This window comes from Clupea harengus, chromosome 20 (genome assembly GCF_900700415.2).
Source record: "Clupea harengus chromosome 20, Ch_v2.0.2, whole genome shotgun sequence".
Classification (NCBI taxonomy): domain Eukaryota; kingdom Metazoa; phylum Chordata; class Actinopteri; order Clupeiformes; family Clupeidae; genus Clupea; species Clupea harengus.
In genome coordinates this window covers 7,022,438-7,050,268 of record NC_045171.1, presented here as the reverse complement: position 1 = coordinate 7,050,268, position 27,831 = coordinate 7,022,438, and the positions used below count along the sequence as shown (strand labels likewise).

At 43.5% G+C, this 27,831-nt stretch overlaps 1 protein-coding gene across 2 annotated transcripts; it reads right to left on the bottom strand.

Annotated features, from left to right (window-relative positions):
- Positions 1-97: 97 nt before the first annotated feature.
- On the bottom strand, positions 98-26,325 carry atp7a (ATPase copper transporting alpha). 2 transcript variants are annotated; one of them, XM_042702819.1, is made up of 23 exons: positions 25,942-26,325; positions 24,594-24,725; positions 22,612-23,143; positions 21,644-22,402; positions 21,015-21,233; positions 20,456-20,619; positions 16,979-17,140; positions 16,776-16,852; positions 16,384-16,606; positions 15,929-16,162; positions 15,455-15,546; positions 15,133-15,260; positions 14,162-14,316; positions 13,459-13,593; positions 12,715-12,909; positions 11,869-12,051; positions 10,878-11,100; positions 10,389-10,535; positions 9,856-9,998; positions 4,069-4,272; positions 3,536-3,653; positions 3,140-3,242; positions 98-2,445 (listed from the first exon to the last, which is right to left on the bottom strand). In XM_042702819.1, exons 2-23 carry the CDS (start codon positions 24,705-24,707, stop codon positions 2,172-2,174), a joined length of 4,584 nt encoding a protein of 1,527 aa, XP_042558753.1. In that variant the 5' UTR covers positions 24,708-24,725; positions 25,942-26,325; the 3' UTR covers positions 98-2,171. The 2 variants fall into 2 exon arrangements, with proteins under 2 accessions (XP_042558753.1, XP_031442669.1); XM_031586809.1 differs by having other exon boundaries at positions 24,594-24,712.
- Between the last annotated feature and the right edge of the window lie 1,506 nt (positions 26,326-27,831).

Below are 27,831 nucleotides of genomic sequence, written 5' to 3'. Positions count from 1 at the left end.
CGACCAAAACGCAATTCCACACGTGTACACGGGGCGGCGCAGTTTGTCCACGCATCCTGTAATCCAAATCTTACAAATGAACAAGAGAACAGAGCAATGCCAATGAAAGTTTGTTTATTCCAATGGCATAATATGCAATATATTTACAACAAAAGTAGATAAAGTACTGCAGCGTATGTACTGTATAACTGAGAAACCTAGACACTGTGTATAACCTGGCCAAATACTTTTCAATACAATTTCCTCAATTCACACAGCAAGACCAGCAATAAATATTACAACATGCGAAGAATGTAATAAAAAGTGCAGCTCAAAAAAGAAATGTAAAATTGCCTGGTGTCTTGAACCGACCCAAAGCTTCTTTGCACACTCTTAACACTACTTGGACGTGGATTGGAGTAATAAAAATAAATGCTATGACTATACATCTTAAACTGTGTTCCTTCATCTGTGTGTGTGTGTGTGACAAGCAGCGCTCAAAAGTGTGGATTCCTTAGAGTATATCTGAGCATTAGACGGACAAAGACTGCAAAGAGTGGTGGTCATTTCTAAAATATATGCACAATGTTTTAAGGCCTCTTCACCCCTGAGGAAAGTGCCAAGCTCCTTAGTAGGGGCAAGGAAATTGTGTGTGCGTGCGAGTGTGCGAGAGTGTGTGTGTGTGTGTATGTATGTGTGTGAGAGACCAATAACAAGTTTGGTTGTACTTAACATAAACAAATGTATCATAAAGAGAATTTAGATTAGGTTGGGTTTTTTTCCCACCATGATTTGACGCAAATATCATTGGATATTTACCTTTAAAAAATTGTCATTTTTAGTGAGAATCACTGGGGAAACAAATGAGAAGACACATAGAATACACCATGAGATAAGAAGACTTCAGAGAGAAAGTCACTAAACTTTCAGGCAGCAAACAGCATTTCAGCAGACTTGAGGATGTGTCACTTACAAGCATTAAGCTGAGAAAAAAAAACCACATCCATCATCACTGTGTCAATGTTCTTTGATTCACAGCAAAACATGTTCACATTCACTTATTGACCTTCACACCAGAAGACACAGACTTGAAAGTTACACAACAAAACACTGTGCATACATTACAGGATATATTCTGCTGTCTGTCGCCATGGGTACTCTTTGTCTGGTCCAGTCTGTTGTGAGACTGGGTCTACTATGGACCTAGTGGACCTGGATTCTCTAACCTGGTAGTCTTCACCTGTCTTCAAGGATGAGGTTCACAGTTTCCATTGCCTGGGGGCCAAACTGCTTTGGAATCTTTGGAATGTGTTTTTTCCCCCCCCAACTGAACCAGGATAGTCTGTGACTGGTATTAATGTTTTTGTGACTGCACAGGAGTTCTGTGTAGAACTGTACTATTGTGAGTTCTATAGTAAGGCCTATTTTACAATAACACAGAGCAGTCAGCTTTCATTTGGAAAATATATATTGATAAATAATGATGGTGCATTTCTACATTCCTTAGTATCACAGGAAAAAAAAAATGTATAAAATATAAAGTTCGTGACATGGTAACATTTTAAATTATGCTGTATAAATATTCTTTGTATTAAAATCATAATACGCAATATTATGAATGTAAGTCACATTTCCTTTTAAGGGGAAACTAATAAATCCTCTGACCATTTTTCTCTTTAATTTCTGAGAGGGCATTGTTTAAAATTGTCTTTGGAAAAATCTTTCAGATTGTCTTTGAAGGTATAGTATGCCCCTCTAAAAAATCAAAATAAGTTGCCACTCTGTTTTGTCAGTTATTTTAACAGTCCTTCCTCAATCTTCCATTGTCTTGTTTCCTCTGATATAAAACTGGCCATTGAAATACAGACACCTATGTAGCAACAATCTCAAACTCCTGCCTGAACTTGAGACACACACACAGGTGATTTACTGAGCCTTCAGTGAGAGCGTGAGGCAGTCAACAACAAACATACGAAACAAAAACAAACAAAATACCCTTACAGACTACACACGTGTGTAAACACTCCCACAGCTTAGGCACTGCAATGGCAAGAAAGAGCGGCGAAGTTGCCCAAGTTACCCCCTAACGCCACTTTACACGATACAGGGATGTACGTTTATCTCCCCTCACTCACTCACACACTCTCTCTCTCGCTCTCTTTATATCCAAGACGCTCCTCCTCCTTTTCTCCTCACACCATCTCCTCCTCGCAGTGTGCGTCTCCCACCAGCAGGGAGTGTTTGTCGGGCTCGGCCAGCGCCATACCGTTGAGCGAGAGCTTGTCGGAGCGCAGGGAGTTGATGGAGGCGCGGCTGTAGTTGACGAAGCGGTCGAGCAGGCTGAGCTTGGGCGAGGACCGTCGCAGCTCGCCCATGCCGATGTGCACGCTCACGTCCGACAGGCTGCCCGAACGCCGCCGCCCACCCACCAGCTTCTCCAGCTTCTCAACGCTCGGCTTATTGTAACTATGGAAACAAGCACACAAGAGTTGGCAGTGATAGTGGTTGTGTTTGTGTGTGTAGAAGACGACGTGTGTGTGTGTGTGTGTGAGAATGTATGTGGGTGTTTGGGAAGTGTTTTTTTGTGTGTTTGGATGTGGTGTGTGTGTGTTTGTGATATATGTGTGTGGCGTTTGTGTGTAGATCGTTTGTGTGTAGATCATTTGTGTGTGTGTGTGTGTGTGTAGATCATTTGTGTGTGTGTGTGTAGATAATTTTTGTGTGTGTGTGTGTGTGTGTGTGTGTGTGTGTGTGTGTGTGTGTTCCAGGCCAGTTAGGCAGAGAGAGAGCGAGCGAGGGTGCATTGAAGCACAGCCCCTGTGGAGCCCTCAGGCTTGTTCAGAGGGAATGAATAGCAAGTGTTTTTTTTTATTCCTCTCTGTCTTTTCTGTTTAATTGAGACGGAAAGGGAAAGCAGATCATCTGCATATTTATGCCACGACAGTATGGTCCCTGTTGATGATACAATTTAATGGCAGGCAATTAAGCTTGTTAATAAAACTGATACACTGAAGCAAATGCTGACCCTCCTGATCAAATTAAACATTATTACCTCACCACCTTTTAAATGAACATGTCATTTATTATTCCAATTTCCCACTGTAGCCCTCCTACTTTATCAGAGTACAGCATCTTGGCAGTGGGTATGAAAGGCACTCACCATTTGAGTAGGAGGGAGGAGAGCACCACGGAAACTGAGGAGGCTGCCATGGCAGCAGAGCCCATCCAGGGCTGCAGCACCAGGCCGATGGGCATGAACACACCTGCAGCACGGGAGGACATAGATGCTGAGAAACGCTCCCATTTAGCCATGCAGACCACCTGAGTGGAGATGATCTGATGACATTCATTTGACTTAATATATATCACTGATTAAATCTGCATTATTGACCAAAAGGATGGTATATTTTGAGATGTGAATTCCATGCAGCGATGAATACAAGTGCAGACTGTGGACACAACACTCATTACACCTCCAGGCAATAACTAAAGAGGTTTCGGAGAGGGGGCATTAGAGAGGAGAACCAAGCGCACTCTTCTCTGAGGCTGAACTCACCAGCCGCAATAGGGATTCCAACCAGATTGTAGATGAGGGCAAATACAAAGTTGATGCGGATCCGCTGCACCGTCTTCTTCGACAGATCTATGCTCGCCACCACGTCAAGGAGGTCATTCTGTAAACACAAGCACAGATCAGCAGGGGAAGAAGACTGTCTTTTTTTTTTTTCAATATAATATTTGACTGTGAAAATAAGCAATTAATAAAACTATTTGATGTTTTAAGGTGGAAGGTGATGCAGCCATTTAATTTCTATACGGAGGGCCAGGGACATCAAGATGATTAGAAAGCAGTGTTAATCTAATACAGCACGTCTTTAATGTTCTACACATGGATTACATTTTGTATCATGTTTCAATCTCACAACACCCAGATGAAGTTAACATACTTTTATATTTAAAATGTGAATGGTTTTTCCTCGACTCTTTTGTTGATATCTGGGAATACTGGTCAGATTTAATGCAGTTGCCTTGTACCATAGGCATGTGTTTCCTACGGTTAAAAAGTTCTCATTATCGTGACGCGCTCACTCTGATCAGCACCACGTCTGCCGCCTCTATCGCCACGTCGGTGCCCGTTCCTATGGCGATGCCCACGTCTGCCATGGCCAGGGCCGGGGAGTCATTGACGCCATCGCCCACCATGGCCACAACCTTGCCCGCCTGCTGCAACTGCTCCACCTTGGCCACTTTATGGGAGGGCAGCACCTCCGCAAACACTTTCCTGATGCCCACCTAGGGAGAGGTCAAAGTTCAAAGGGTGAGTGTTAACAGGGAAAGAGTGGGCAAACAACAAAAGATTAAATTGGCATTTAACTGAAAACCACGTCATACTAATAACTTATCTAACATCCCTGAGTGTGGAGTCGCCATCACATAACCCTGTCTTTAATCCAACAGAACATTTTGTGGGCTGAATTGAAAAAGTGATTTCATGCAAAGAGGCCCAGAAACCTCATTCAGTTGCACGAGTTCTGCCAGGAGGAATGGGCCAAAATTCCTGCAGTGTTGTGTAAGGCTGCCCCAAGCGTTTTATTCAAGTTACACAAATTTAAAGTGTGCCGCTAAATATTAACAAAGTGAATGTAAACTTTTCACCCTCTGAGAATGTGATAAAATAAATTAAAGCTGAAAGTAAAAATCCTCTGCTATTATTTCGGAATTTTTAATCCTCAAAACACAGCAGTTGGACTAACAGAGGGGAATATTGATATGACTTCAAATGAAATGTTCAGAACACTGAGTTCGAATGTATTCAGCCAAGGTGTATGTAAACTTCTAACCACAAATGTAGATCAGATTTGTAGGTGAACTCTCTGTAAAGGGTCATAATAATATGGTTCTGGATCGGATCAAATATCGAACGGACACATCATCAATGGTTAATCTACTTCCTCTTCCCTGTTTGTGACGGACCATAGCAACGTTGGGAATACGAACAGCCATTCCACTCTTTCCATTTCTGTGGCCCCAACTCTGAGCACTTCTACTGATCTTGATGGAGATCATTTCCAAACACTGTTAATGACACTGACTTAAGAATATAATAATCAAGTGCCTTGTATTATTAATTACCATATATGAATCATGTACTTATGTAAGCAGGAACATGGCTTTTCTGTGTTTCTGCGTGTGTGTAACTTAGAATGATAGACTGCGTTTGTACAAAAGCATGTTTAGACCAGAGGTGATAAGGGAACTGTGCTTCTTACGACCTTGTGCAAAACTGCCATCCTTGCAAGATGGCAGTTTCTCGGACGTCAGAGATCCACCACGTGGTTATCCCTGCTGAACTCTAAACTTCTTTCTATATAAACCTTGTGCGATGAGTTTATCAGGGCTTCACTTGCAGCCTTGTGCTGGGAGTGAGCCCGATTGCAATTGTTGTTTGTCTAATAAATATACTTGTATGCAGCTCCGGAGTCCTGAGGTAACTAGGGTGAATTTTCACCTAACATATTTGGGGGCTCGTGACCGGGATTCCAACAACCTCATCGACTCTCCACGTTGGGCTAAACATCAGGACCTGAACCTTACGGAGGAGTACGAGACTCCGTTGAACTTGAATTGGAAGGAGGCCAGGGCCTGCCAGAGAGGAGAGCTGACAGTGAAGGAATTGAATTGAACTATAGGGGGTGGACTCCGAGCTGTTTGTGAGTATATTGTTTGTTTGTTGTGCGTGCACGCTAGTATAGTTTTTCTTGGGGTTGAGATGAACTTTTGCCTGTTTACAGCGGGGTGGAGAGGGGACAAACCTTTCCTGTTTGCCCCGTGTGTTGAACGAATTGCTAGAGTTAGAGAGATTCCTATCTGTGGTTTTCATGTTTTGGTTTTGTCAAGGTTATATAAGCACTGTTCACCTTCTTGTAAGTATACGGAAGGGTACCGTTCGTTTCTGGAACGCTAAAGGCTATATGTAAAGTAAGAAGACCTGTCGCCTAGAAAAGGTTAGCGCGCGTTAAAAGGTTATATAAGCACTGTTCACCTTCCTGTAATTATACGGAAGGGTACCGTTCATTTTTGGAACGCTAAAGGCTACATGTATATGTAAAGTAAGAAGACCTGTTGCCATAGAGGATAGTGCTGTATCTGAATTTGAAAACTCTCTAGGGCTAGGCCTATTTCTCCGGGTATTTCTGTATATATTCCTGTTCGCCTTGTATGAAGGGAACAAACTTTTCAATTTCTGTTTTCCTGAGGGGTCCCCTGGTAGGCCTCTGGGTGCATTAGCAAAAGGGCTATACGAGAGGGGTATAATCCGTTACGAATAGATATATTCCTGAGGGAGACGAATTAGAAGAGCTATCTCCAGTCTCCTCAAGAGATAATAATACAAAAAAAAAAGAAAAAGAGTCAGAGATACTCCTGTGTTATTTTTCTGTGGGGTTGAGACAAACTTTTTACAATGGGTAAAACACAGATAATTATAGTCATAATATATGTAATTAAAGGACTGATTTCGCATTACTGAGATGCCTTGACCCAGAACCAGTAGGGGACTGATCACCCCCCAATAGGGAAATTCCCTGGCTTCAACCTCCTCACAAAACGAGTGAGACGGAGGAGCTCTGCTCGGGCTTGGGTTGACTCAGCATTGCGATCTCAAGAACAAACTATGAGAGTCTGAAAATAGAAACATAACTAACCCTAGTGTGAAGAATAAGACAAAGGTAATATATTAAGAATACATTAAACAATGGTGTGTCTAAGAAGTGGTGTCCACACATATTATTATGTATAGAATATACACCGTTTAGCCCAAAAAAGATTTAAAGAGAAATGTAAGCCTGTCACACTAACTACCTTAACCTAGACTGATGCATTGGACTAACACAGGCTGGGTGAGGGCTGAGTGCTGGCTCAAAAGACTCTGTTGTTCCTCCAGATAAGAAGACCTGTAAACAACATACCCTGGTGTTGTTACGATTTTTTGCAGAAACAAGGCCACAAAATTAGCAGCTGTGGTCCACTAAAGTAAAGCTATCTTAAAAAAGCACCTCAGCCACAGACAAAATAATGAATTATGTATTTTCTGAGAATGACTAACTTCTGTAGATAATAGATTCCTAACCACGCGTTAGAAACACAAATGTTGCAGACTTTACTTTATTCTCAGCCCAGGTCAGCAGGAGATATTATTAAAAGGCCTGAAGATGGAAAGCAGGCATTTGAACAGATAAAACAACTGTAGGTCAGTTCTGCTGTCTTGGCACATCCATGACACGACAAAGCCATTCGTACAAACTGTAGACTGTAAAAAAGGTTATATGACATCTGTGTTAATGCATAAGTGGGGACTTAAAGTTGATACCAGTGGCATACTATTCCACACGGCTAGATCCAGTAGCCCAAGCAATGTCTGAATGTTTACAAGCAGTAGTGGCTGCAGCCTTGGCGGTGCAGGCCTCTGCTCCTATTGTACTAAACAGACATTTACACAGAAAGTTCCAGATGCTTACTTTTTTTATCATATCAATGTTTAGTGCTGCGTGACATTGAACCCAGCTACACTTTTACTTACGGCAGAGGACAGATAAAAACTACGGCAGCAAGAGCTGACCTACAAGATATGCCTTTTCCAGAAGCTGATTTGACTATTGTTTGTTGATGGTTCAAGCAAATAAACCTTGAACGCACAGCCACTACTTCCACACTATTCCGCACAGGCAGCGGAACTAATTGCCCTGATTGCGCACACACATGCAAAAAACCCGGCTTCATTGGGAAACCACAAAGCAGGCAAGGCCACTAACCAGGCCGCACTACAACAACCATCTGACACGTACACAATTGAAGAATTAGATCTCACAATACTAAAAGATATGCTGCGATATTGAGCCATGGTGAAAACATGCCTCAATAAGTGGGGATAGTAAGCATATATTTTTACTTCTGATTTATATTTTATGAGAAAGATGTTTAATCATTCATTATTGATTTTATTGCAAACTATTAAAAGCAAATTGAGAATCCAAGAGTGAAATTAGTGAAATTAAGCATGCATGTTGTTATCACTGTTTGAAATGATGTATGGAAGAACCTACACTGCCTAAGCTCTCAAACCATTTGCTGAAACAGCTTGTGGAAAGGTGAATTTTCCTTTCCACCGTGAACAGTAACATGGACTAATTTACTCACGTTGGCCAGCAGGCGCGGGAGAAATAGACGTTACTCTTATTGCCCCGCAGGAGCGGGAGAGAGTGAGACACTGCGCGCGCACACACACACACACACACACACACACACACACACACACACACACACACACACACACACACACACACACACACACACACACACACACACACACACACACACACACACACACACACACACACACACACACACACAGCCATGTCTATCGCTAGCTACCCATACCATGCAGCTGTGGGCATGATGGGCTGTGAGAGTTTGGCGCGAGTTCGGATGTGAACACCATTGTTTGTTTGCAACGCCATTGCTTGTTTGCAACGCGGTATAACCGCAATATGAACTGAAAGCATAATTCACCAGTCACTGTTCACCTGTTTATTATCATTACATCCATTATCATGTCATATCACCTTTACTCTCTGTTTCAGCATACAACCTCGGTTAATACATCCATACAGACATACTCACAATCACTCCCGTACTGCTGCTTGTTTGCGGAAGCGCGCGCCGCTAAGGAGTGGTATTTCTCAACGTCCCACAGGGGAGGGAGATGGTAATTGCCATGAGGGGTGTTTGATGTGATGTTTGTTATGTATGTTTGTTAATATCGTGGGTGGTATGTGTCAAAGGTGTAAATATGGTAAATGTATTATTATGGGAACATTGGTAAACTTGGTGGTGGATTAATGTATTTGTTAATGTAATATATTCTAGGACTAATGCAGGGAAGGTTACCCCATTGAGATGGTTAGATCCGATTGGAGCTTATTGGTCCAATCTAGCCTAATGGGCAGCATTATTAAAGCCTGCCTCATTCCTTTGGAAGGGGTTGGTGTGAGGAGTACTTACTGGATGGAAGGTGAAGTACATGCTATTGGAAATACTGTTGGACTACTTTTTGATTACTGTTGCTTTGCGGTTAAAACTAGTAAAGCTAGTTTTCGAGTACGGTTTAAGTACTGATTTATGTTTGTTTGTTTTTGTATATATGTTTGGTGCTGGAGCCAATTAAATACAAATATATATATTTTTCTACAAAAACTGTCATCTTGTGCCCCGTGGTTTGTTCCTCTCCACCACTATCTCTAGTCGCCACATCCCAATAACGTGGAGTGACCGAGCGGTCCCTCACACAGCTAAAGAGATTGAATATACATTTGCAGAAGATATGGCAACAATGTGAATTAGCAAAATGCTCTCAGAACTCTCTGCTTCACTTTCAGCCTTGTGCTGGGAGTGAGCCCGATTGCAATTGTTGTTTGTCTAATAAATATACTTATATACAGCTCCGGAGTCCTGAGGTAACTAGGGTGAATTTTCACCTAACAGATCTAGTCCCCAGGGAGCAAAGACTATGCGTATCTGTACAACACCGTTAGCCGCTCTGGATAAAAGCGTCTCCTAAATTACTAATATAAATGTAGCATATATAAGTTGTACTGTGGCAGCACTGAGAGCTAAGGGCCGAGGGCCTGATGGAGTTACCTGTGCAGCACTGAGAGCTAAGGGCCGAGGGCCTGATGGAGTTACCTGTGCAGCACTGAGAGCTAAGGGCCGAGGGCCTGATGGAGTTACCTGTGCAGCACTGAGAGCTAAGGGCCGAGGGCCTGATGGAGTTACCTGTGCAGCACTGAGAGCTAAGGGCCGAGGGCCTGATGGAGTTACCTGTGCAGCAATGGCGCGGGCCGTCCTGCTGTTGTCTCCGGTCATCAGCACCACATCCAGCCCCATACTGGTGAGGGCCTGCACCGCCAGCTCTGCCTCGGGCTTCACCGTGTCCGCAATAGCCACCGTGGCACAGAGAACACCTGCACAGACACACAGACATCAAACACAGATGTAGACAGATAAACACACACCCCATTGCAATACCTTATGTGGCAATCATTTAAGGAACCATCATGAACCATCACCTTAACAGTAGAGAGCAGTAGAATGCAAGCCGCAGAAACTCTACTCTACTCTACTCTACTCTACTCTACTCTACTCTACTCTACTCTACTCTACTCTACTCTACTCTACTCTACTCTACTCTACTCTACTCTACTCCTTTTATACGCCGTCATACAATCAAACTACAAAGGTTGTGCTTGGGGAAAAAAAGGAAAGTAATTCATTACAGCAGATTTTGTTTTAATATTTTACCAAAAGCAATTTTACCATTTTACTTTTAAAGAATATTTGAAAGGTTTTCTAACCGTCCACAGCAACCAGCACGACAGTGCATCCCCGACGCTCGTGCTCAGTCATGGCTTCATCTACATCTGCCCGCAGCTGTAATGCGTTCCTGCGCATCCATTCCCGGTTCCCCAGCAGAACCGAGTAGGAGGCTGACTGCACCAGTGCTGAGAGGGAGGAAGGGAAAGAGAGAGAATGATGAGAACGAGATCACAGACTAAACAAAGATAAGACACTAAACAAAGACAAACTAAAGAACTACATTTAAAGTTATTGTCTATGTCTGTGTTTACTTTCGTAGAAACATGTAAAAACCTGGCTGAAATATGTATGGATGTATAAAACCTGGCTGAACAGCAGACAGACAGACACAAAGGCATAATGCTTCATCATGCACAGTCTCCGATGTAGGAAGTATCCACCAGTTAAAACCAATTTGACAGCAAATGCTCTGGTTGGTCAGTGTTACCTGTATGCTGTGTGTTACTCGTATGTTGTGCCTTACTTACTGAGTGGCTGAGGGTCCATGATGAGGGGGTGTGAGCTGTCGGCTCCTCTCCCGTGGGTGTCGCTGATCTGCACCAGCACGGCGTTGCGCTGGTTCTCCTCAGAGTCACCGTCGCTGTCCTCACGCCGCAGCAGGCCCTCCGTGTTGCTCACCTGGCAGCGGATGCCGCAGCCTGGCACCGACTGGAAGTCCGTGCAGGTGCCCAAGGACTCCGTGCCGAGCTCCTGGGGCCACATGGAGGAATCACAGTTGGAATGTTTCAGTAAAACAACAATCACCATGGCAATAGTTCACAGTGGATTGCATTGTGCCTTTAGCATTGATACCCAGTCATCCCTGATTGCCTAATCTACTTACAATTGACAGTTATATTTCTAATTAACTTTCAGTATAGAAACCTTCATAGATTAAAGGTAAATAGGTATTTAAATGTAAAGGGTATTCCAAAGGGTATTTTGTTTTATGCTGATGTTAATTACCAGTTTGCTGGTAACAACAAAATGACAATTAACCTTTAACTGACATCCAGACAGCCAATAGTAAATAAACATTCTATTAAAGGACAAAGTGCTTGAAGCACTTACTGACCCTGAGATGCACACAAGCATGATTAGTCAACCACAGTAAATGCCAAAAGCATTAGGGGGCTTGCAGTCTCACAGAGCTAGACGTAGATCACAAAGGAGGCAATTATGGGAGAATTTGAACATGAACATTTCTGGGTACAATTAGCGTGTTTCACGAAACATTCCAAAACCAATCCAACACCCTGTGAAGGCAGACTTCGGAAAGGTAGGGCAGATTCACACAAGCAAAAGCTGAGAGGTAGGTTTGCAAACACTAAAACTCAACACCAAAACCACTAGGCAAGCTTGTCTCCAGACTGCCTGTCATCGCAGAGAGCCACATCACGTCTGGCCCAGTGAGACTAGCCTCGGTGCCCGGACGAAACCGAAAGGCAAGGCTGTGTCCGTCTGGCCGTCTATGCCCACCTGTTTGCAGTAGCGTGTGATGGCCGCGCCCAGCGGGTGCTCGCTGTGGTTCTCCGCAGTTCCCACGATGGCCAGCAGGCGGGAGCGAGGCATCTTGTTCCCCTCTACAACCATGCGCATCTGTACCACCTTGGGTGCGCCGTACGTGATGGTGCCCGTCTTATCGAACACCACCGTCTGGATCTGGAGGCAGATGTTGACACATAATGTTGACACATAAAACAATGCTTTAAAATACCTAATACATAACATTGCATCAGTTTCAAAGTTGGCCGTTTTAACACATAATTAAGAACTTCCTTCAGATTCCCTAACCCTTCTACTTTTGGACAAGGACATATGCACACACACACACACACACACACAAACGCGCACACACACACACAAACACACATATGCTTTTGGACAAGGACATATGCAGTTAACAGAGATCGTTCTCTTCCCTGAAATCACATACTAATACAGCTGCTAAGTTCCTCGAATATGACAGTAAGTATTTGAAATCGCCACTGCTTTCATGGCAGTTCATTTCTCTTTTGAAAGCTGTCTATGGAGAATCTCATCATATCAACTTCTATCTCTTCTATGTAAGGAACCAAAGGTATCATTAGTCTTCACTAATCACCTGAACAATTGGATTTAGATCTATATTATATAATATATGCCTGGAGACAGCTAAGGGTGAATTTGGTGTAAATGTGTGTGGGTACAATAAGGGTATTTTTTTGTGAGTTTGAAACATTCTAAACAAATCCAACGTCCTGTGAAGGCAGATCAAAAAGAAGCAATACAGATGAAAGGAAACAGCAAAAGGTGAGCGGTGCGTCTGTGAAGTCCTGTCCTCACCTTGTGTGCCATCTCCAGCGGCTCTCCACCCTTGATGAGGATGCCGTTCTGGGCGCCCACCCCTGTGCCCACCATGACGGCCGTGGGGGTGGCCAGGCCCAGGGAGCAAGGGCAGGCGATGCACAGCACCGTGATGGAGGCCTGGAAGGCAAAACGCACCACCACCTCCGCCCGAGAGATGCTCTTGTTGTAGCCCTACGAGACAAGACGAGGAGAGGACAACTGCTTAAGCATCTACAGCGACTGACTCACATCAGCTATTAAATCACTTCCAATAGGACTTGGCAACGTTAAAGAATATTGTTTCATCAATTACCTACACAATTGCTAACACCCTTTTTTGACCATCAGGGAAGAGATTCTTTGAAAAACAACGACATTTTTATTCCAGCCGGAAAACCAAATTTTCAGGTCCCGTAACAATTTATTTTTGGTGCAAAATTCGTTGCGCGAACCAGAACGGACCCGTTCCCTGTTGGTGGAAAAGGGGTTTAAGTGTAAACTGTGGATGACTATATTACAACCCTTTTCATCTAGATACAGTGCTATGCACAATGCACCCTGCAGGGGGCAGGTATCCTGGCAACTCTGTACGTGTGATTCTACTGTGGGTTTCATGTCAAATCACAGGAACTAAAACATACAGCAGAGGTCCACGGCGAGGACTGAGGGCTGAGGACAGCGATGTGCTATAGGAGCAGATAGAGAGAAAGGGGGAGTACGAGAGAGAGAGAGAGGACTCACAGGGAAGTACTTCTCCACCAGAGGAAAGTCCACAAACCCAATCAGAATCCAGGCCATCAGAGTGAGGAGGGAGACACCCACTATGAAGGGGACGAAATACCCACTGATCTTATCTGCAAATTGTTGAATTGGAGCCTGAAAGAGTCAGAAACAAACACACACACACACACACACACACACACACACACACACACACACACACACACACACACAGCAAGATGAGATCAAAAGCCTGTTGGCTTGAAGGAATGCGGCGTCTTTTCTTTTCACGAAACTGTATAATGTGAAACAAATTCCGAGCCGATGAGTCATGCTTAGGGTCAGAAAAAAAGCCACTCTACACTCGTCGGAGGCCAAAACTAACCAAAAGCGAGGTCATTTTCACACATCTTATCTGCGCTCTAACAAAGACCCCTTTAGTGATGAAACCCGCTGCCACTCCTCCGCACTGTGCTAGAGGAGATGGAATGGTGTGATTCACTTCATTCCAGCATGCACCATTAGAGATACCATAATGGCAGCGGCCCAGACACACACAAACACAGACAAACGACACACACGACACAAACGCACAGATACACGCGCACACACACACACACACACAACACAGGCACACCTGCACACACACTGCATTCATGCGCTCACACACAAAAACACAAACAAAACAAACAAACAAACAAACAAAAAAAGCCATGGGCTGCACCTTTGACGTCTGGGCCTCCTCCACCAGCTTGACAATCTGAGACAGTGTGGTGTCCGTCCCCACGTGAGTGGCCTTGATCATCAGAGAGCCGTTCTGGTTGATTGAGCCGGCGATCACAGTGCTGCCAGGCTTCTTAGTCACAGGCATGGCCTCTCCTGGAGACAGACACATTATAATATCATTCAAATACAGATAATGATATATTTGAAGATATATTTTATATAATTTGCACATATTATTAAAACTCAAAACATGAAATATACTGCAAAGAATACAAATACATACAAACTCGTCCATAGCCAAGGACATAAACAAAGATTCACATTCAAATTTGAGGGTAGAGTTTTTGCATCGGCCATGTAAAGTAAGCGAGAGCGAATTTTCACTCAACCTCTTCCCCGCTAAAAACTCTTTAGCCATGGCTCAGAGCATATATTGAAGGCAGACAAAGTCCAGACCTTGTTGATTAAAAGACAGGATTACTGATACGTCAAGTTCCTGGAACAGCACTCACAGCTAAGGGGGCCAGACTGTCTCATTATATCCCTTTTTGATGCCTTTGATTACATCTGCAGGACAGACTACAATAGTGTACTGACTGGACATCACTCTTCACTACTTTTACTCCAGAAAAAAGGCCATAATCATCATGTGAGGCAGGTGGTCTGTATAGAGTGCAACTGAAGGGCAGAATAAGCCATCATTTTTTCATGACTTCCTGACTAGTTTTGCTTTATGACCATAGTCATATGTGCTTACACACACATGCACATACCACATGCATATTTCTCACTGTAATCTGAAAAATGCATAGTTCAATCTGTTTCTATCATTTTAGGAATGATTTATTATAACTGTCAAATTTGGAAAATAATATCAGCTGCGATCCTTTTCCATGCACAGACGCTTCAATAAGGACATCGGGGTTAATCTCTTCTGATGACATAATGTAAATAAATCTGATAAAACACCTGTGATGAGTGACTCATCGGCCATGGAGTGGCCTTCGATGACACGCCCGTCCACAGGGAACTTCCCCCCGGGAACCACCTTCACCACGTCCCCCCTCTGCACCAGCTCCACGTCCACCTGCTCCTCACTGAGAGGGGGGGGGGGGGGGGGGGGGGAGGAAAATCGGTCAGAGCGAGGGATAGAGAGAGATTAGACAGAAGTAGAGAACTTGGACAAACACTATATGTACACGCTGCACTACAGTGCAGTCATATTAATTTCTAAGAAGAAATCTCCAATCACAAAACTACCCAAATTAACAATTAAATGAAGGTAACCTACCTGAGCACTGACATGTCCCCATTCAGAGTCACTACCGTGGCTTCGGTAGCCTGCAAGGACATCAGCTTAGACAGGGCCTCTGAGGTCTTACTCTGGACAGGGAACAGATGACAATTCAGAACATTTTACATGTTCCATCTATCACACATCTAGACTCATGTTGTAGTATATTTCATTAAAGTTAATTTTTTTTCAGTGTTTTTTTGTGTGAACTCACAGAGCAAAAGTAAATTACCAGAGCATGCAGAGGTGTCTATATAGTTCTAGTTACAAATATACAGGCAGACCGTTTTAGTTAGTTTGTCGAGTTCTTTAGAACTAGAGTTCTGCTCATTTCACGAAGATATTCACACATTTGAAACAGAAACAGGCAAACAGACTCTACCAACGAGTTGTAACACTGTGTAAGAGACATTAACAAACAAAACAAATAAATAAATAAACAACAATAACACAGAGATGAACACCCCATACCTTGGCGATCTGTTCCAGCCACCTGCCCAGGGAAATGAACACAAAAAGCATGGGGGGCGTGTCGAAGAAAGTGATGGGGTTGACCGTTGCCTGCTCCACCATGGCAACCACCAGGATGACCAGAGAGTAGGTGAAGGCTATGGAGGTTGCCAGGACGATGAGGACATCCATGTTAGCTGTTTTGTGCTTCAGGGCTTTATAGGCCTGGATGTAGAAGTATCGCCCACCGATGAACTGTGGAAAGAAATGAACAGGTTGAGCAAATTGATCTGTAGTCAGTATATAGAGTATGCAGGTATTTACCAAATACAACATTAAACATAACACATTTAGCTAGATTAACTGAAAAAAAAAAAACCTTGTCTGAATCATGACTGCGTTTTATAACAGAACCGCTAGATGCCAGAGTTCCCCATGTGTTCAAAATATGGGATCACACATGTGAGCATACACACCTGCACAGGCACACAAAACAGGAAGGAGATGAGGTTCATGATGGAGAGACCGGGCAGCAGTTGGCGCTCCAGGATCATGTGTTGATGGTAGGCCTGCCGCTCCTCCATGGTGCCGTTGTGGTGGTGCGCGGAGCTGATCTGCTGGTCCACCACGATCATGTAGATCATCATGCCCATGACGGGCACGCAGAACACCAGGCTCACAAGGAACGACCTCCTCCACCTGAAACCACGAGGAACGAGGAATTTATACAGACTCTTAACGTGGAGTAAAACCCCACAACATGCCAACATAACCAAACTATAGAAGGTTAAATAGGACAAAGTTCCTTTCACAGAACCGGAATCGGAACTGCATCTTTAATTCACAGAGAGGATGTCAAAATGCTTACTGGTATATTTCCTGACTGTGATCCAGGTGATTGCCTGAGCGGTCCCTCTTCACAAGTGATGCTTCAAAACCCAAATTCTGTAAAGAAAAAAGCAGTATTATCCTCCCAACCCGTCTTTGACAAAAGACACCAAAAGAAACCCATAATCCTCAAAAACAAACAAACAAACAAACAAACAAACAAACAATCATCTTGACGCTCACCTCAATCAGCCTGATGAGATCACGAGGTCCTGTCACCTCTGGGTCGTACTTGATGTGGGCTTTGTTGGTTGCCAGGGCAACGGAGGCATAGACGACACCCTTCTGTTTCATGAGGCTGGACTCGATCTTGTGCACGCAGGAGGCACACGTCATGCCTCGCACCTGTCAGAGGAGAATGGGGTTCAGGCATCTGAAAACAACAGGCCTCTCATGGCAAGGCAACCGGGCTGGATTCCCTCTGTCTATTGTAGGCACATAAACCAGTCGAGCGACTATTGTGTTTAGTTTTCTTTGTGCTTGATAACAGTACTTGAGGTTGACACTTCAACAGGCATGTTTTGCAAAATAAGAGGAACAAAGCTGAGGAGTTGTATTTAGGTCGTCTGGCAGCTTGTAATGAAACATAACGCTGTGGCCGTGACCACAACACTGGATGTTTGGCTAACGCAGGAGGCCTTATGGAGCCTGAGTTAGAGACAGACTGTTTATATGATTTTTGCGGTTACATGCACACGCTCATCCCCAGTTAAAATGAACCCCCGTAGATCCATAACCGAGGATTTCATACACTGACCTTTTACCTTTTCAATGGGACAGATTGTTTATGTACCCGCAATAATTGTATAAACAATCTCATCAACAGTTAAATGAACCCCAGTAACAGAGGATTTCTGTCTTTTCTCTTCCACTGAGTTAACAACTGAACCATATTCCTTACATTATAAAATACTTTATTGTCTAAACAGTAGGGATGGGTATTGTTTGGTTTTTATCCGATACATAACCGATACTTTTAAAACGATACCGGTGCCTAAACGGTGCCGGAACCGATACTTTTATAAAAAATAAAAAAATGTTTACGATTGACGACATTTAAGAAAGGCTTTATTGCCAAATATATGAAATGTTTAAAGTTGATTACATATATAAATAAATACAAAACACCTTTTAACTTAAAACTTAAATAATATATGAACTGTTAACAAAAGTTTAGACTATACTTAAATAAATACAAATAAATACAAAACACACACACACACACTCTGTACACACACTACAGCTTCAATACTTCAGCAATTCTTTTGTTCAATTCAATTTTTTTTTCTTCAAATTGAACAATATATTAACTGTTTAAAGTATATTATAAATATAAATACATACAAAACACTTGGCTTCAAACTTTTTAACTTCAAACTATGAACATTATATTAACTGTAAACAACAGTTTATAGTATACTTAAATAAATATAAATAAATACAAAAAACAGCTTCAAACTTCTTTTGCAAAAATATGAGCATATTTGCCTTGAGTCAAAAATGTATTATTTTGTTTGCATTTATTTCATGAAATTTCACCATTTTATGATTTGTTTATACCTATCTTTTCTATCTTGTTTATAGTTAATCTTGTTACTTGAACACACTGAGTACGAGAAAATGTGTACTGCCCCTTTAAGAGACTACCGTAGGTTAAGTATAGCTGTCATCTCCGTTTATTTTTCAGTCTTCGGTTGCTGATCTGCCGTTGACTCTTTGCCTTCTCTCCACTCTTTTCACGCAATTGTTTTGTTGCATTTGCTGCAGGTCGCGATGTTTGAATATTTTGGTGCGAAATACAGCCACACTTTTGACCGTTTACCTTTCGGTATTTTCTCTGTTAAAAGGTTGATGGCTAGTTCTGTTTGTGCTTGCTCTGTGAAATGCTGCATGCTCTTCACTGTCATAAGACTGTTGCTATGAAAACACCAATGAGCGTGAGCGACACAGGACAAAGTTTACATTGGGAGCTGGGGCAGTTTTACATGTGCCCCGCGGAATCTGCCTAGCAACCGTTTTCAATTGGCTCAGGCACCGAAATGAAGCACCGAAATCTGCGTTGCATTTCGGTCCGGGTAGGTACCGGTTGTATTGGAACCGGTTCCATATTGGTACCGGTTCTCGGTACCCAACCCTACTAAACAGTCAAACTTTGCAAACCAAGTACACTCAGCATAGGCTACACCAAGTATAATCAGCATGGGCTACACCAAGTATAATCAGCATAGGCTACACCAAGTCTACTCAGCATAGGCTACACCAAGTATAAACCATAAACCATCAAACTCTTTCTCAAAGACGTGGGTTTCTTTAGCTCCTCGGCGTATTCATGGATAAATCTGCTACATCCAATAAAATGTTCTGGCTTTTCAACAGTGAAACTATTTGTCCGCACCTTTATTTACACTAATTGTGCCAAGAGACTCAGTGATGTTGACTTTAAGGATTTCAAAATATTGAAGGCATTGCTGACATTCTTTACACCGGATGATGAGGACAATTTAGTTACACTTTAGTCTTTTAACACTTTGACCCCGATCTTTATAAAAAGACAGATGATAAAAAGTTTGCTTTGATCCGAGTTATCAAGCCAACTATGTGCTGTATGCTGCTCATGTGTTCCAGATTGTGTAATTATAATAATCAGCGTAAGGGCTGTATAACCTGGCATTTGCTGAGCAAGGCTAGCGATCGTCTGCTGCCGTTGAGCAATCACACTTCGCGGAAATGCAGCTCTACTTTAGAGCTGATATGTTTCTGGAAAGTATTCATCAGTATTCATGTTGATTTGACTCGGCGCTTGTGCTTGGTGGTTGAGTGCGGGTAATGTTAAATGGCTTCACATGGACATTAAACTATCCTGAGAGAAATAATGGGTCACCAGTTGAAGTAAGAGAAGAGAATGTAGAGTGCCCCCTAACCCTTCTGGAACACATTAATTCAACGATTGTGATTTCCACTGCAAGCGTGTCAGATGATTATCATTTATGGTACTAAGTCGCCAGGAGATCGATTAATGATTCCACTTATTTAGAATCCATTCCCACACAACACCATTACACAAAATAAATGCTCAATAAATGGTTTCACTGTGAGTGTGAGTGGGAATGAGGTATGTGTATGTGTGTGTGTGTGTGTGTGTGTGTGTGTGTGTGTGTGTGTGTGTGTGTGTGTGGAGGGGTGTTTCTGCCATCCCTACTTCATACAACTTCAACTGGCCAGTAGTGCTCACACCACAACTACGTGGCGTTTAGTTTTACGTGACACGATAACTAACGTTGAATAAACTGTGTTTAATACATGGGTGGGGGTCAATGGACAGGTTTGTTTTATAAAATGACATAAAATACTGTAGTGCGGTTTGTATTCAGTGCAGTTAATACTTGGGAAAATACGGTACTCATTTCTCTTCATGCCTTCTCCTTCTTTCCTCTCAACCATTCTTGCCCCTCTCCTCTCCTCTCATGCCCTCCGTCTCCTCTCCTCTCCTGCCCTCCATCTCCTGCCCTGCCCTCCGTCTCTTTCCTTCTTCTCTCCTCGCCTCCTTTATGTCTTTTCTGTCCTCTCCTCACCCAACACCCCCCCACACACACACACACACACCTCTATTCTCCCGTTCCCACCATTCCCATCTCCACTTCTCCGCCCATCCCCACTCACCACCAACTCCAGTGAGCCGTCCGAGCCGTCGTAGTCCTCCATCACTGAGGCGGTGAAGCCCAGTTCCCTGATGCACTCCGCTACCTTCAGCGGGTCGATGACGCTGGGGTTGTAGCGCACCTCTGCCTTGCTGGCCATCAGAGCCACCAGCACCGAATGCACTCCTGAACACAGACGAGAGCACAGGCAATGCTGTTAGCACAATCAGCTCCTGAACACAGACGAGAGCACAGGCAATGCTGTTAACACAATCAGCTGAGTATAGCTGTCAAAATGTAGTCAAATTTATGGTCCAATTATGTGGCCATCATAAACAACCAGAAAACCATCTGTTGGCAGTGGCACAGTTGGGGTTATGGTTAAGGTTGTTGTCAGTTAGGTCAACGTGTGGTTATTAGTAGTCAGCTACATCACAAAATCCACAGATGGAACTAGCCATTTTAGGGCCTTGAAGAAGCATGAGAGATTTGACAAATATTATGTACTAAGTATGGACTAATACTTTTGCCTTCAGTTAGGGGAAAAAAGGAAACACTTTTTTTGTCCCTGTGGAAACTACCATGTTCATTTTTGAGGTTCCTTTCGATGTTGCACACGCAGGATGCACAGGTCATTCCCCCGACCTGGATGAAACATTTAGAGTAAGTCTGGACGGTTCCGTTTGCGAGCCCCAGTTCTGAATCCTCCTCCGTCTCCCTCTCGCTCCCAGAGGTCGGAGACAGGGCCTGGCTGCGCACGGAGGGAGGGCTGACTGATTTGGGCACCAGGGAATTGCTTTCTGTCAAACAGAAAACCGTCTCTGTTGTGTTATTGACATCTAATGAAGACTCAATGACCTAGATATGCACTTAGTTTTTGGAGAGCTGCAGGCACAGACAGCAATGTAATGAATCAATAAAAAAACAAGTAATGAACTTGGAAAACTTTCGTGAACCTTTTTTGCACCACTGGGACTATAATCAGTTTCATTACAGCAGAAAGGAACGTAAGGTCAGGACAAAGTCTGACAGAACTCGTCGGCATTTCAAAGCTGAGCATTAATAAAGCTTCGATACTAAAATGATTGAAAAGACTTGACAAAACAGACTAGTATCTAAGGGCACTGTATCATGTGAAAGCACAATTTGTAGACAACTTTCACCTCTTTTCTTTTTTATTTACTGAAAGACACAATGACAGGAAACGTACCTGGCAAGAAGGCATCAAAGCCCATGTCCTCAATGGCTTCCCTTATCTCTTCTGGCGAGGTCACCAGAGGGTCGTATTCAAATGTGCCGTGGTGATCGGCCAGCTCCACCTTGGCCGATCTCACCCCCCTCCTCTGGGAGATCATACCCTCAATGCTCTGCACGCAGGAGTTGCAGGTCATGCCCTCAATGTGGATCCCCGCCACAGCCACCAGGGGCTGAAGGAAACTAGTGTCCGGGGACGAGAGCGGGCGATGGGGCTGGATAAGGCTGATCTCCAGTGGAGACAGTGGGGTAGGGGGCAGTGGGGAGGTGGAGGTGCTCGGCCACAGGTCTCCATTGACCCCCTGAGTTCGGAACTGTCCGGGCGGAAGGGCCTCGATGGCTCGTTGCAGGGCCGTCACGGTGACCACTCTGGGGTCATGCTGTATGGTGGCCTTTTCCGTTTCCAGGGAGACCACCACTGAGCTGACGCCGGGCAGCTTGCTGATGTTATCCTGAATGTTGGTCACGCAGGACTGGCAGTGCATGCCCGTCACCTTCAGCAGGGTCGTGACCTCAGCAGACTGGGGCACAGCACCCCCCTCAGGTATGGAGGCGTTCAACAAGCGTTCCACTTCAGTGGCGGACAGCTGCAGTGGCCGAGGCTTTGACTTGACAAAGGCCTTGAACCCAACTACGCCAATCTGACTGACAATCTCATCCACTGTGACGAGATATGGCAGGTAAAGTACTGTAGCCTCTTGGGACTCCAAAGAAACTGAAACAGCGAAAACGAAAAAACAAACAGAAGTTTAGCTTTTGAGGAATTCAGAGAATGTATTTGCTATTCAAATACCTTATTGTGTTAATCACACAAGTTTTTTTTTTAGTATGATGCGAGTTAGAGTTGCATAACACAGTTCATGATTAATAGGCAAATCAATCTTGGAGTTGATCATGTAACAAAAAAAAAAAGGCCTAAGATACCTTTGATCTTCTCGACCCCTTTCAGTTTGCCGATCTTCCCTTCAATGGTGGTGGTGCAGGAGAGGCACACCATGCCTTCCACTCGCATCCTCACCAGCTCCGCTCCCGGGGTGCGTGCCGGCCCCTCCGGAGGGGGGCTGAGGGTTGGCAGGGGTGAGGTGGTCACAGAGTTCGGGCTGGGCGTGGTAGCCGGCACCGGTGCTGGTGCTGCCAGCGTGCTCAGCACCCCTCCGAGCTGCTCCGTGCCCACGAGGGACGGGACGTAAGTGACCGAGATACCCAAATCTTCCTTGGCCTCCTCGGCACGCAGGACTCCCCGGAGCAGCGACAGCGCCGTCAGTGCCTGCTGGAGCAAGTCCACCGGAATGCCCGTGATGGGAAAAAACTGTGTCTCTGTGGCAACGGATGCTGCTTCAGCATCGGCCGCTGGGATGCACTCGAAACCCATGTCATCGATGGCTTCTGCTAGGGACTCGGGGCTCTGTGAGGCTTGGTCAAACACCACTGTGGCACTCTTTAGCTCTAGGGACACCTGTGGATTGTGACAAGAGAACTCACATCGATCCAGAAAACTGTACGAACCAATACTATTACACAATACTGGAAGGTCCTTTGTATCCACATAAAGCAAATAACTCTGCTACAAGGGGATATGGAGCTATTTAGGTTGTGACACATACACCAAAGCTTGCGCAATGGATTTCTGAACAGTATTGTGACACTTCTATATTATAGGTCAGCTTTTTTAAGACACAGAACCACTGACACAATGAGTTCTGGCCACAAAATGAACCCTTTGCTCTCTGTCTCCGTTACATGTGCATCTGGAGCCAGTCACGTTCTTACTCACACACACACACACACAAACACACACACACACACAGAGAAAGAGAACTTAAGAACTTGTGATTCACCCATAGGATCACCTGACCTTTAAGCACAATGCCACAGTCAGGGCTACAAAGGAGAAGTCCCTGAGGGTTACTCAACATGACGGCATTAACATCTCAGTGCCTCGTGCCCTTCTTCCGATCCTAACACTTTTGCAGGCAGATTCCCCCGATCACGGTCACTTTCCTCCAATGAAACTACACAAACTTAAAACAGCACCACTCAACCACCCTAAAAGGTTTAATTGCATTTGCTGGGTATGTCACAACCAATCCAAACCAGCATAGTGCATGCCCAGTCCTTCAAAAGGCCAAGCCTCAATCAGATGAAGACTATTACATTATCTCCTTATCCAACCCTTGCCTGAGGGTCCAGCTGCACAATAAGGGAGAGGGCATGCCAAATTAAAAAAACATTATGAGGACATCTCAGGGCTGAACACATGGATGGTTTGCCTCAATTACCCCACTGCCCCGTGGGGTAGAGGGTAATAACACCGCTTATCTGTCTTTACAGCTCTGGGATCGTTAAAGTCTTCCTGGAGTACCGTGCTGCACGGGCACCATGCTTCATGACACGTCGCCATGGTACCTGCTTGTTAACATAAACCTAGAGATGGACCACTTCTGTAAGTGTTTTCCCTGAGTGTTGGACTGCGTTTCTCACATCAAATTGAAAATGTTAGGACCTTCAGACTTGCCAGTAGGACAGATGAGGAGGTCAACAAGGCTACAAATACTCAATGGCCCTCAGCTACATGTCTACTGATTGCTAGAAAAACATGGAAGGGGGAATGAGAGAATGAACACTAGTGTCCCGAGGGGTAAATGCTCTCTTGTCAACAATGTAACTCAATACAACAAGATATTCATTTCCGAGGACTGTTGTTACAGCATTCCGTTCCGATGTAGCTAAAAGAAAACCATCGACTTTTCAGTAAACCAGCACATATCCTTTCCTATGTATATATTTTCACCACACTACAGATCACCTGCACAGTCTAATGTCTATTGATATACAACATGCAAATGTAAATATTTCCCATGGGGGAAGTACTGTTATCTCTATGACAAATGCAATGAGATCATTACCTGAATGTGGATGACCCCGGGACGACCCCCGATTTGCTGCTCAATGGACTGGACACAGGACCCACATGTCATGCCCTCCACCCCCAGGGTGATGCTTTTTAAGTCGGTCTTCATTGCACCTAGGGAAGACCACTAGAGGAATTAATATAGAGTAAGAATTCAACACAGAAATAACAGACACCCCTCTTCTGGATATGACAGCAGTATGACCAAGAACCCTAAAGTACAGACCATGACAGGCCACTAAATACCTACTGGGGTAAAAAGTAAAAAGACCAAGTTTAAAACTTTTTGTTTTTTCAAAACACTCACATGTTTTTCCCCCAGTATGAGCCTGCCTGCCCTATCCAAAGCACCACAGTGGGAAAAGCAACTATCAAAGTGACCTTACAGTGATTAAACCTCTAATCTTTTTATCAAGCTTCAAAAACAACTTAAGCCCACAGGACTTTGTGAAATGTCTTTCCCTTTTGCTTGCACTGATCATTAAAGGCATTTCATTTAATCTGTGCAAAGACATGTGGCTGTGTGTATGTTTAACACTGACATGTAAACTTCAAAGACGTGCTGGGGAAATGGAGAAGGCCCAGAAACTGGACCTTTTTAACCAAACATATTGACACGCACACAATCGACCAACTCTATTTTGGGGTCTTACCAGGAACTTATCATCTGCACCACAGAAAACACTTTTGAATAAATCAATAAACTGCAGTCCTACGATGACAAGTGCTTCCAAATATTACTCAACTTCACTTCAATTCAGCAGAGACCATTTCGGAACTTGCTGACAAAAACGGATGCACGGACTGCCCTGCAATCCCAGCATAAAACGGGAAAAGGGGAAGTAAAGAATACTCTACTTTGTTCATGTTCCATGTCATCTCCCCGATGGATGCTATTGCTAAATGGAGGTGCATTCATAACTTATTTTTAAAATCGTACATGTTTATTTGATGGCCGTTTCCTTCGTCGGTCCTTCGTTCCTAGTACTGGGTTCATGCTGCATACTAATGCTAATACGGGCTAACTGTGTTTTTTTATCTCGTACTGTGTAATGTTACCGTTACATTTTCTAAAACCTGTTGTTTAAAACAACTTGCTCGTTGCTATCACGAACCAGCAAGTTTTAGAAATATCCTGCCAACTCTTGAGCTCATGTCAAGAAGCCAGCTGATAAATTGCCTGTCATATATCGTTGAGTAAGTAAACCAAACAAAGCACTAAAAAACAGCCTGTGACAAAAGTTTATTTTACATTAACAGAATTGTGGACCTGTCATGGGTCAACAAAGGTAGTTACTTGCTCTATAAATCAACTCTGATGCTAACCAAAATGAACAACTTACCTTGTCAATGTATGAAGTCAACTTGTTACAAAACACGCGAACGGGCGATTTTGTTGGCTAGCTAGTATTTAACAGAGCTGACATTAAACGTTGAAGCAAGTTACTCAGCTAGCAAACTTGCTAGCTAGCTAGCTAGCTTATCTGACTACTCCACCTTTTACACACTAAAGCTGTTGCAGCATTATTCATAACAAATCCCATATTGGACAAATAATTCTATCAAAAGAATGGACGAACTGATGACCCTAAAGAAAATGTCCAATATACTAGTTGTGCCTGATAAAACGGTTTCCAGAGGTCCAACCCATAGCAAGCAGCGCCTTCGCACTCTCCTGCCCACAACTCTCCATTCAGTCGCGTGTTCAAGAGGATCATCGAGCGAGCTCGCGACGCAAGCTATCTCATAATGACGTAGCAAGTGAGCGGAAGAAAACCTTTCGAGAGCCTTTATCCCATACAATTAAAACTATGTTCTGATTCATCACCACGAATTTCCTTTTCCACGAGTCCGTAATTATATTATATTAAAAAGTCGACTCAGTCAGTTGATGCAGTGAAAATGAGAAAAAGTGAGAGTAGTAGCATTTGGTATCAGGTATCAGGACCTAAACATACAGGTCTGCAGATATATAACTATTTAATTTCACGTACAACGGCAGAAGCCTAATTGTACTAAAATTACTTAGTTGTGTCTTAATTATGTTTCGATGGGTTTCATTTTGGACTTCTATCCCGCCTCCTCTTAATCCAATTGATCATTTGTGTTCAATTATCCAGGCAACACTCAGAGGAAACCTTTTTTAAAGAAGATAAAGAATTATTGTCACTTTTAAAACACAAGCATGGCCAGGTTAATAATCACATGTAGTGTGATAAATTACAAAGGTAGCACAGGAGATAGAGCTCTGAAATGTTTTTGGATGTCAGACCATCTGATCTGGGTAAACTGCGAATACAATTCATGATGAAGGTTAGATCTTGGCTGCAGCTAATAGTCCAAACAATGTGCACATTAGTTTAAGAAAGTGGCACCCCATCTTAATTTTTTCATCTGAGAAAAAAAAAAAAAATCTATGACTGGTGGCTAGAGTTTTAAGTCAGCACGAGGAGAGACCTGATACATTCATTCATTCAGTTGTTCTGTGGTTATGGTAAAAGCAAAAGGCAAGCAATGCAAACAAAAACTGACTTATGTTTGCAAATGATTAATCTTAACAAGGAACCTTCCAGAAGATTTTTTTGCAGTTGCAATCAGGCCACATTTACCATCAGTTTTATTGCTCAAATGAGAACACATTTGTTAGTATTCATTTATTACATGAATTGAATGTTATCTTTTTCAGTACAGTTGGAACTGAGAATATGATAACGTTTCGTGTTGACATGAGAAGTCTTGACTTTTGTACTAAGATCTGAACCCTTACTTTAGTGTCTATATGGATAACCTAAACTAACTAAAAAACAGGAGTTATTTCACTTTAGACAGGGTAACATCCATGTCAAGATACACGTCTTTACTGCCCTCTACTGGTTCAATATATTACAGTCCATTTGAAATTACTGGAGCAAGGGCAAACATATCAAATCAATGATGGGTCACTTGAATGACCCAAAAGTCAACGAAGAGTGCTCAGAAAACCAAGACTCTGTCAGAGAGCCTGGTCCAAATAGGCAGGTCCTACAATTACAAAGCGGCTAAACATTTGTTATGGCCTGGTTGCACAAGTCCCTTGGACGTTCTGTATATTCCAGTAGAGCGGGTTGTTACTGGTAAATAAGTCCATGGTTTCAAGGTCCCTCTTTCATACCAACTTAAGGGGAACATACGTCTCATTGGTTCCAAGTTTCTTAATTGATCCCATCACTCAAGCCTGTCCATTTTCCACTTTA

Excerpts from the sequence above, each read along its gene's own strand:
- atp7a (XM_042702819.1), bottom strand. The coding sequence starts at position 24,707 with ATGAAGACCGACTTAAAAAGCATCACCCTGGGGGTGGAGGGCATGACA. Across the intron at positions 20,620-21,014 it reads GAACCTCAAAAATGAACATG|GAGTGCATTCGGTGCTGGTG; the intron begins GTAGTTTCCACA and ends GTCTGTGTTCAG. Across the intron at positions 3,654-4,068 it reads CAGACGTGGTGCTGATCAGA|AATGACCTCCTTGACGTGGT; the intron begins GTGAGCGCGTCA and ends TTGTGTTTACAG.